We start from the raw sequence: 11,604 nt of genomic DNA on the forward strand, positions 1-11,604 counted from the left end.
AAATAATAAACAAATAACTTAGAATGACACTCGAGAATTCTGCTCCATTCTGAACAGGGAGCGAAATGTGTCAAATATGTGGGTCATCCAAAGTTCACCTTGGCCGAGTGTGTAAGGCCGTTGTGTAAATGATGTACACAGAACTCTGGTGTTCAGGTTTTGCTTAGGGCACCTTTCAGACATGGCGTGTCTCTGCTGTGGTTTCTTTCAGATGGTGAAGATGAGGCCGTGGAGGACGAAGGAGGTAACGTTGTCTAATCGTCCGTCTAGCTGACAGACGTCCAATTGTTTGGCTTGAACCCTCTTGCTGTGCGAAGAGATTAGGGAAATCAGTTCATCTCGGGATGAGGTTTATGTATTTGTGTTGGTACGTGCTTGTGTGTGCTTGTTTGATCTCTAAAAGTAATCTATCTCATTGTGATTTTGCTTTGTCTCTTGTAAAACACAGAAGAAGAAGCAAAGCCTAAATTCAAGTGAGTTGGTGGTAAAAAGAAGATATACAAACACACGCACCCACACACACATATGCATGGATGCACGCAAGTACACACACACTTATGTTTTTCTCCGTCTTCTTGTTTTCCCACAGGCCGTTCATCATGCCTAACCTCATACCACCCAAGATACCAGATGGAGAGAAGGTGGATTTTGATGTGAGTGTCATAACTCCAAGAGTTATGGAGAGACCTTTCACTTATAGACTTGAAAATATTACCTTATTTTGCCTTATTTCACATCCCTAGCTCATCTCAATGAATACAACTCAGGACTTCACATAAGATGAGCAACCTTTATAGTGACAGTTTCGGTTGCACTCTTTCTCCAACATCTCTTAAATAATCGATTGTTGTCATTTACAGTGTACATTTTACGGTTCACTTTTGCATTCATGATTCATTAATGTTATGTGGATCCCATTGTTAGCCCAGGAGAACATACAAACAAGTTTACAGCTGCTTTTACTATCACAAGTACTGTAATGTGCTTCCATAACTGCTGGAGAGACGAGAGGGCCCTTTATATCCGGAGGTACCAATGAGATGAATCCGTGTGTTGTGGCAGGATATCCACCGGAAGAGGATGGAGAAGGATCTGACAGAGCTGCAGACACTGATCGAAGTTCACTTTGTGAGCAGGAAGAAGGAAGAGGAGGATTTTATAAATCTCAAGGAACGGATTGTGAGCGACACATACACACAACTCGGAAATACACATACACAAACATACATCTACACTTACTGACTGATTGACAGACACATCACTCAATCATGATTGATGTGTCTGTAGCTGTGTGATCTTTCCACACTTTGATGACTAATGTTCCGGAGTTTCCCTTCCACACAGGCAACACAAAGCCAGAGATAAGCTAGTGTTCTCACATCTCTTACCCTTTTTGCAGTGATATCAATAATGCATTTATTTAGACGTATTCGCAATATCAACAGATTAGTGGAAAGTAGAGAGCAAAATACGGGCAAGAAGAAAAGTACCAATTGATTCTCTATTCTTCGATTCTCCGGACTTTATACCAGGGGCCTGACCCGGGTAAACTCCGGCGGGGGGGATTCTGACATTTGCGTCATCTGTAGAATGTCATTGTGTCAATGTCATCCAGTGCATGTGTTGAAACGGCTAACACATATGACCATACATACACACATACAAATACCCACACACATACGTACATACAAACGCCCACACGGGGCCCAACATGCACAGAGTGCAGTCCAGTTGGGGTGGTCTTCAGTGGTTGCTAAGATACGCTGACTCATTCTGCAGGACAAGCGGCGTTCCGAGCGAGCGGAGCAGCACCGGATCCGCAGCGAGCGGGAGAAGGAGCGTCAAAAGCGCCTTGAGGTAGGGTCGCCGCCGGTGGCCGTGTGTGTGTGTGTGTGTGTGTGTGTGTGTGTGTGTGTGTGTGTGTGTGTGTGTGTGTGTGTTCACACGTCCTCAACCCAAAACAAACATCATCCACAAACTATTATAAACTATAGTCATGGTGAAGGTGTTCGACTCCCAGCCGAAAGGTCATGGGTTTGCACCCTTTTGTCAACAGTGGACATTCCGTCTCATTCATTAATTCACTACAAGTCAGTTGTCATTCAGTTTTCATTCATTCATTCACTGTAAGTCTGTTTTGATAAATGCTTCTCAATGACTTAATAGTGAACAGAAGAGAAGGTCTCTCTCTCTCTCTCTCTCCATTATTCTCTATGTCTCTCGCTCCCTCTCTCCAGGATGAGAGGTCTCGCAAGGAGGAAGAGGAGGCGAAGAAGAAGGCGGACGACGACGCAAAGAAGAAGAAAACCCTGACCAGCCTCCATTTTGGAGGCTACATGCAGAAGGTGGTGAGCACGGGGGGCGGGGAGAGGGGGGCCGGGCCACAACATCAAAGCAGGTGAATCCAAAAAATGGCAAATAAGCAAATAAAATTAAAAAAATGGATAATACGATATCCTTCTCTTCTATTTCCCCACGCTTGCGCCACAGGCGGAGAAGCGAAGCGGGAAGCGGCAGACAGAGAGGGAGAAGAAGAGGAAGATTCTGGCCGACAGACACAAGCCTCTGGACGTGGAGAACAAGAGCGAGGCGGCGCTCAAGTGGGTTTAGCTTCCTTAGCCTAGCGACACGTCGCATCTTGGGATCCGACCCGGTGCGCCCACAAAACCATGGGACGTTCATACGTTCACGGTTCATGTGTTAAAGGCGACATATTTTTACCCCCAGGTGTGAGTGTGATTAGCCGTTACGAGCCGTTGTTTTTTTCTGACATCACAAGTGGCCGTGTCCACCTAGATGTGTACCCAGTGGACTGTAGAAAAAGTTGCTCATCTATCCAGCACACATCTAGGTGTACTCGCCCGCTTGTGATGTCAGAAGAGGGACTTAAAGGCTTGTAATGGCTTATCACACTCACACCTGGTGGTGTAACATTGGCGTGTTTACAATGGCGGGTGCGGTGCGGTTAGGTATGATTAGGTGCGGAAAGCTTCGCGTTTCCACCGCCAAAAGTGGGCGGGGTCCGGACTTTTTCACGATTAGCCGTACTTATCTCTCAGTGCTCCTCCGTTGAGGTACCAAGAGGTCTGAAAGGGTGGCAACAAGTTTGAGCTACACACGCCCTCCGTTGATCGGTCGACAGAATCGTCACTTCCGTGCGACAGGGGGATAATAACAAACAAACACACTGCCCGCGAGGTATTTCTGGACAACGGCGAAAGCTTTGTTTATTGAAGAAAATGACACGCAAAAGTTTGCCGTCCTTCTTGGACGTCCTACATTGTTGCTCTTTGTTTAATGTGTTGCGTTCTTCTTTTTCATTGGAATTATTAGCAGGCTACACTGTGTCGGGCTGCTATGAGGTCCCAATGCTTACGCAGCTGCCGCGACTATCGCCATCCGGCTTAAACCCCGCCCTGCCATAAGGGTACTGTTGGCGGTGGAAATGCGAGCAGTAACTGAGCTGCACCTAACCGCACCTACACTATCGGACCTAATCGTACTGGGCCTGACAGCACCACCTGGTGGAAACGCATCAAATGTCCCCTTTAAATCTGAGGGCAGATGAGCTCCAATCTTGGTTCACCAAGAGGTTTTTCCTTTTTTGGCTTCATATAAGTTTCGATTAATGATTTTGCTGGAGGCAGGGAACCTGTCACGGTTTAATTGGCCAACACATACTTGGCCAGCACTAGTTAACAGCAAAACAGTGTCTAGAAAGGTTTCACCTCAGCCCTGTGTAGACTTTCCCAGAAATCTTTACCCTTTACTCAAGTACCCTACTGAAGTCTTAGGTATATCCGTAACAAGTCTGGAACCAGGCCTCACTCCGTCCCTCAGTCCTGTTTTTGGCCCAGGCTCTGAGGTATTCTGCTGCAATTTAATGGGAGTGCTGGATCCCATATTACACAACAAGTTATGACCATAATACATGGACAATATTATATATATATATAAACAATATTATAACAATAACAACAATATATATAAACAATTGGTAAGATGTCAATTGTCATGTTGACTACAATGTTGATTGCAGTGTATTAGTGGTGTATAAAAACTCAATAAAATACTAATTACAAAAAAAACAATAGCAATATAATATATATTATTAACAGAACATGAATGATGAATGATGAAAATACCTGATATATATCATGATAATAACAAGAATACATAACCCGCTATAATAATTATAATAGGGATGATAGTAATGACACTGATTGTTATTCTCTGTCCACAGGGAGAAAGCTCAGGAGTTATGGGACTGGCTGCACCAACTGGAGCATGACAAGTTTGAATTTCAATACCTGTTTGCCAGACAGAAATATGAGGTGGGTGTTGTTTCAGTGTACCGAAACACTGTATAAAGCGTACCCTGACCTTGTGACCTTTCCGTTTCTGTTTTGAATGTTCTTTTCAGATCAATGTTCTAAGGAACCGCGTGAGTGATCACCAGAAAACGTGAGTGCTTCTTTCAGTTTTTCCTTCTCACCCTCACTGTTCTCACTCTCTCATGTTTCTGCTCTACCTGCACAGACATGTACACACACACCCACACACACGCCCACACCCACGTACACACACACCCACACCCACATACACACACACACACACACACACACACACACACACACACACACACACACACACACACACACACACACACACACACACACACACAATAACTCAGCACACATTGCAGCTACTTCCTTCCTGTTCATTTTTGATACCTTGAATATTAATCTCAGGGTGTGATCCAGCATCCAGTGTGTGTGTGTGTGTGTGTGTGTGTATAGTTATGCAAGTCAAAAAAGTCAGTAAATAATTGAGGTTCGGTATTTTGGGGGAAACAAACTGTGATTGAATGGTGTTGACTGAGGTATGATGCCTGGTGACATCCCACACGCCCCACCAGATGAGTCAGACTGTCATGCTTCACGTACGCTCACATACATCGGTTTTATCTCCAGTCTGTCTGTCAGCTTTAAACACACATCGCGTGTGTGTGTCTTTTTTGATAGAAGATGTAAAGAGTGGGAGAGGTTTATTATTTTATGTCTTTCTCTCTTTCTTTCTTCTCCACAGCTCTAAGAGAAGTAAGAGAGGCCTGAGGAAATAGGAACCAAAAAGACAGGATCATCCAGAAACCGCAGGCCCCGCCCCACCAGCACGTCTCTCTCTCGCTCCTGACTCAACACACTCTACCCGCCTCCACCCGCCCGGGCCCCGCCTGGGCCCCACCCGCCTCCCTGCCCCGCCCGTCTACCCGCCACTCCCAGCTGGTCAGCGGCTCAGCGCACCCACAGTCTGTTTGTATGTTGTGTGAATCATGGGATTCATGGCGTGATTCACACAGCACACAACAGCTCGCAAACATGTGAAATAGAGAAAATAAACAATATGATTCAACACTTGCTTGGAAATCTGAGTGATGATAGTGAGGAACGGTCAATGACGGGTTGATGAGCGGAAGGGCAGAGATGACATCTGAGAAGCAGACAGCCTCTGACACATCTGTAGGTCAAGGTGCATACGGGGAAATACACACGACTCAACCCAACAGCCACACATGCTAATTAACACACAACACACACTAACGCACACACTAGCAGACACACACATACACATGCATACAAACATACACACAAAAACACACACACACACACACACACACACACACACACACCTCCAGGGTACTAGTAGTAGTAGTAGTAGTAGTAGTAGTAGTACGTTTTTATTATCCCAAGGGGAAACTTGGTTTGCAGACAGGTTAACTGGTAAAAGCACACAAGAAATAAATTAAAACATCAACAGTGACCAATACACATAGGCAACACACAACAGTCAAGTCTGGGTTTCAGTATTGTGCAAATTTAGCAAGGATATTGCCCTAGGTAAAAATTAGTATTTGGTCCTATTGCATCTACAAAAGGGGACTCTGAATCTCCAGGCGACCTGTTCCTCGAATGTATACATCAGCAGAGTCTGTGGCGTTCCTATTAACTTGCCAGCTACCTTCACAATATGATTCATGTGGTTTTTGTCCTTCACACTGATGCTGCCATACCAGGCAATAAATGAAAAGGTAAGGACCGATTGGATAAAGGACTTATAAAAAAAGGGACATCAATACCTTCTCCACATTAAAAGTTTAACTTCCTCAGGAAGTATAAACGTTGCTGTCCCTTCCTACAGACAGCCTCAGAATTTGCATCAAATTTCAGTCTGCTGTCAATTATTGTTCCCAAGTACTTGAACTGATCAATGACTTCAATCTGATTCCCCTTAATGCAGCATGTGGTGGTGAGCAGATTGGTTTCCTTCTAAGGTCAATGACCATATCCTCCTTGGCATCCATCCTTTGTCTTTGATGTGTTAATGATGAGGAATGACTCATCGCACCATTGGACAAACTCATCCACCACTGGCCCATGCTCAGATTCATTTTTGTAGAGTAGGCTGACAATGATGTGTCATCAGCAAATTTAAGAATGTGCCTATCCCTGTGCTGGCTTCTACAGTCATTGGTGTAGAGGATGTACAGCAACGGCGACCTCATCCTGATCAAATAAAAGTGGGGTTGGCTCAGACAGCTCTGGTCCTTCCCCTAATTTGTGAATTTCGTCAGTATATTTATGAATATCAAAACGTGAATAAAATGAATTTAGTGCTTCTGATAAGTCACTATTACTCTCATAGCCCGGGATGTGGATAGGCTTATTTCCTTTTTTTATCTGGCCTGACATATGTTTTACTCCCTCCCATGCTGCTTTCAAATTGTTGCTGCTTAATTTTTCCTCTATCTTATTTTTATATTGTATTTTAGCCCTCTTGATATCTGCTCTCACCTCCTTAATAGCCTCCCTTTTTTCACTTTCAACACCCTTACCAAAGGCATTGTGTTTCTTAAGCAGCGCACGTCTCAAGGCAGGGGTTACCCAAGGCTTGTCGTTTGGGTACACTTTAACGTATTTTTTGGGAACCACACTGTCCTCGCAAAAAGTGATATAACTACACACAGTGTCAGTCAGTACATCAATATTTAGGGCAGAGTCCATAAAACAGTCCAATCAGTGCATTCAAAACATCCTTGTAATCTGGATACAGACTCTTCATTACAAACCCTGGTCTCTCTAGTCTTTGCTTTTTCCCTCTTGAGTAATGGTTTGTACAGGGGGACCAGGTTGATAGAGCTATGGTCAGAGGAACCAAGCGGAGGCAGAGGGGATGCTTTGTATGCCTCTTTTATTGAGCCATAACACAGATCTAGTGTCTTGTTTTTCCTTGTTGGACAAGTGACATATTGATAAAAGTTTAGACTCTTGCTCAGTCTGCAATGATTCAAGTCTGCCATGAGTAAGCAAGGTGCATCAGGGGAGCTGGACTGAAGTCTTTGAGTCACTTCATAAATAGTGTCAGCAGCAGTTTGTACGTTTGCTTTCGGGTGTATATACACCACAGTCACAAAGATCTGAGGAAATTCTCTGGGGAGATAGGAAGGGCGAACAGAGACAGAGAGCAGCTCGATGTCGGCAGTGCATATGGATGCCCTTACTGTGATATTATTGCACCACTGCTGGTTTACATATACACAGACACCGCCCCCTTGAGACTTCCCCGTGGCTACAGTGTCCCTGTCTAACCGGACCGGCGCCCCAAAGCCCCTGATTGTCAAATCCGCATCGGTGTCCGAAGAAGTCAACCATGTCTCTGTGAAGGCGAGGATACAGGCTTCTCTGTATTCGTGTAAATAGTTTGCATTCGCCTGCAGCTCATCGACCTCGTTCCTTAGCGACTGAACGTTTGCGAGGAGTATTGATGGGAGCAGGATGCGCCGCAACTGTCAGCGTTTTAACCAAAGTCTGACGCCCCCCCTCCTTCCGCGTTTCCTCGATTTCGTGAAGATCTTACTGTCTTTTTGTGTCAGCAGATCTCCTTATATAAGTCCTCAGGAACAAACGGGTCCACAAGGATATTTCCCCGATACGGATCATCCCATCTCAGTAAGAATTCCCGAGAGTATTTCCTTACCGGCTGACGTTGTTGCTGGTCTTGTAAACCATGGGCACAGTAACTTAATAAAGTCAATAAAATGATTGTAAAAATTATATCCATTTTCACTGCTTGCGTGTTGCGTGAGCAATCACATAAAGTCCAATTTACCGAAAATCCAGACGAAACCAAACACTGAGTAACATGTAGAATTAAAACGCGGACAACACTGAGACACACACACCTGCTGCCGGTCGGTACAAGAGCAGCACAGTGCACAAGAGCAGTGACCTCCAGGGTTGACCTCCAGGGTGACCTCCAGGGTGACCCCCAGGCCGACCTCTCAGGCCTGAATCCATCTTGCCTGTCGATCAAATGATGACACAGCGGAGAAGAATGTAGGGAGGGAGGGAGCAGAGTGGTAGGGAACATTTTTGTTCAGGTATTTATGTTCAAAATCTTGCTCCCGTCTGCTCTTGTGCTCTCTCTCTTTCCTCACCACGCCCACATTTAACCTTTCTGCTGCTATGACGGCATGTCACTAAAATAATTCAGGGTTAGTCGTTTTATGTATAAAATAAATGTACGCAATAACTAAATAGTAATAACAGTACTATTTAGCCGTAGGAGAGCAACGTGGACAACACCTTGGGTGCATGACTGTAAAGTCTTACTCGTTCTCGCTGAGGTCAGCCAGAGAGGTCACCAGCTCGGGGGACAGTATCTTCTTGCTGACGTCGCTGTCGGCCGATAGCAGGGAGCGGATGTTGTTGCAGGCGGTTGCTATGGTGTTGTCATTATTGCCCATCCCAGCCGTACCGGAGGACAGGAGGCCGGTGAGGTTGGGGACCACCTGCTTAGCTGCAAGAGAAACAACGCATCGCAGTGTTGAAATGGACCCGCTGTGGGGGAGGGGACTGTTGGTATCTGGACCAATGGGTGTTCAGAGATCCCCATTCAGAGATTCAGGTCCATCCTGAAGGTGATTATTTCTGTTACCGTAACGATTCTGTTGCTACACTTAAAAACATTTTTGATTATAAATGAATGAGGTAAAAATAATATCAGGCAATCCAACAAAAGGCAAAACAATACAAAAATGTGAAATATGTAAAAATAAATGTCAATACAGTACACAATATATACGTGAGGTAACTACAAAGTGGCTCGGTACAAGAGCAGCACAGTGCACAAGAGCAGTGACCTCCAGGGTTGACCTCCAGGGTGACGTCCAGGGTGACCTCCAGGGTGACCCCCAGGCCGACCTCTCAGGGCTGTAGGCGGTGTCTCCACAGGTCTCAGGGCATGCGTCTAAATCCGGTAGAAGGTTGAGTGAGCCCTTAAGTGTTTTTGTATTAAACTAAAATGTGTTCCAACAGCATCAAGGGCATGAATCCAGGGTGCTAGAGGAAGTAGCCCCCCCCCTGCCGCCAGTGTGTCTTATTATAACCCCTACAACTCAATTTGTCGCCATAACCGTCCATACATACAAATAAAGAGGGGCAATGCAAGAGGAGCACACCCTCACATCCCCCACTGTTTCCAATATCGCGTTGGTGTGTGCGTTCAGTACATACAAGCAAGTTATGTCCGTTTGTGGGTACCTAAACTAGTCCAACAATGTATGTAATCAAGGTTTGTAGACATACCGTTATCTCAAAAAAACCTTTAGGCATTAAACCTTTCCCAAGAGCAAATCTATGAGGAACATTCTCTTAAAATACGCATGGGTAAACGTACAAATGTGTTTAATAAATGTGTTGTGTTCTCATCTCTCGTACAAGCACATACAAAACAAGCACATTCAAGCACATGCACACTCACACACGCATTTGCTTTCACGTTTGTATTGTGCATGACAATTTGCTGAAATGGCCAAGTTTTGAACCATAAGGTCTGATCAAACTTTTTCTTTGTGTTTAACATTTAAAATTAGTCTAGAGTACATTTATTTAGCAGTGACGTAACCTTTTATATGATTACTTTAACAAGCAATTATCTGATGTTTGTCTAACAATTTATTAGGAAGAAACTGTACAATTCATAGGTGCAAATAATGACTCAATTTTATTAGCAATTAAACAAAACATTGACTTGAAACCACAAAGTGGGTTCCAGTTTGACATGAACACCAAAAGATGACGCAGTGTCTTCTGCTTAAAACAAACAAACAAAAAAAGACATACAATTTCACTGGATGAAATACAAATAAGGGGGTGTGTGCTAATATTTGAACATGTTTTTGACACTCGTAGTTCATAAATTTTTTTCCTCGTCAAACCACTGTGACACAGAAAAAATACAGGTTTCAGTATTAATGTCTTTGATATTTCCTCTCCGTACAACTTGAAGCAACAGCTAAGCATTCAATGTTCTGTTAACATGAAAACAAACAATTCGAGAACCATTTGATAATATTGCAACACTGTACAACAGTAAAAAAAAAGAAGCAAAGTGAAAATGCTTCATCTGCTCGATGCAGTGTTCAGTTTGTCCTGTATCCTAAGGAAATGCACTTGTTTGTTAGGTATGTAGACCCAAATAAATCAACAGTACAACTATACAACGGTTTGTTTATCAGAAATAATAGATTTTAATCTGTTTTCCCCTCAAATTGTCCTTATAGGTGTTGCCTTCAAATGTGGCATCGGGAATGCCATGAGTGAATCTCCGGAACAGCTGGGTTTGTGGTGCGTTCAAGCGTGTTCACTCGAGACACGACCGCTGTGCATCCAGGGATGGGAGGGGCCGTGCTGCCCAGTCCCATGGCTGTTTGCCTCGGAGTAGAAACTCTCCCAAATGGGAGTTCCATAACCGTATGTTTGGGAGAAAAACGTTACTCCACCAACCCTACCGACAACCACCTGTATTCAAACCCCTCTTTTTTTCTAACCTGCTGTCTCTCGTGGTGGTCCTCCCTCAGACCCTCCACCTCCCCGCTGTCTTATTCTTCCCGGTTCTGGAAGCAACAACACCGCGATTAAAAACCCTAGAGCTCTGAACCAAACTTCACCAGTTCACCACCATCCCTCAGGACAGACTCCCTCTCGATAAACTAACCAAAGGCATGGTCTGTACTTGTGAAGTTTACATTCTTTCACCGTCGACTCTCATGCGTCGCATGAAGTAACGATAGAACCGACAGATACGCAGCACAGTGCGAAAAAGCCACGACGTCTGTAGCCACAGTGGATTGTGTGTGTGTTCGAGACCATAGCGCCCGACCTTGCAACGCGAGTGGTCTCCCATCACCAAGTCTGAGCTGAATACACCTCCTGTAGCGTGATTGAACCGTTTGCTCTTCTCTTGTATTGTCTTCTATGGTCAACCCTGGCCCCCGGGAACAATCTTAACACTGATTCAAAACACAAGCTTAACTTTCCCACACACATTCACCATCTATTTACAGAAATACAAATATGTCCAAGTTAAATAGCTCCTCGCGAAAAACAGGCAGGCACCTTTATGGTCATGAGCGATAGCGACCTTAATCAAAGATTAATGACTAAGCAGATAATTGTTAGGCACTTTCAAAAATCAACAACTGTGTAGCAAAAGCTGTAATATGAAGACTGGTTTCCAGTTCCCCTCATGGCAAGGGTGTGGTGT

General features: G+C 44.5%; 1 protein-coding gene across 1 annotated transcript; it reads left to right on the forward strand.

The window, feature by feature from the left end:
* Positions 1–599: 599 nt before the first annotated feature.
* Positions 600–5,122, forward strand: tnnt2a (troponin T type 2a (cardiac); the record flags this gene model as incomplete). The annotated part of the gene is made up of 8 exons (XM_084479063.1): positions 600–653; positions 1,063–1,179; positions 1,780–1,857; positions 2,238–2,348; positions 2,491–2,600; positions 4,244–4,334; positions 4,424–4,464; positions 5,089–5,122. The coding sequence occupies 8 exons, from the start codon at positions 600–602 to the stop codon at positions 5,120–5,122; spliced, it is 636 nt and encodes a 211-aa protein (XP_084335189.1).
* Between the last annotated feature and the right edge of the window lie 6,482 nt (positions 5,123–11,604).

The sequence above is a fragment of the Micromesistius poutassou genome (assembly GCF_964030765.1).
Source record: "Micromesistius poutassou genome assembly, chromosome: 15".
NCBI classification, from domain to species: Eukaryota; Metazoa; Chordata; class Actinopteri; order Gadiformes; family Gadidae; genus Micromesistius; species Micromesistius poutassou.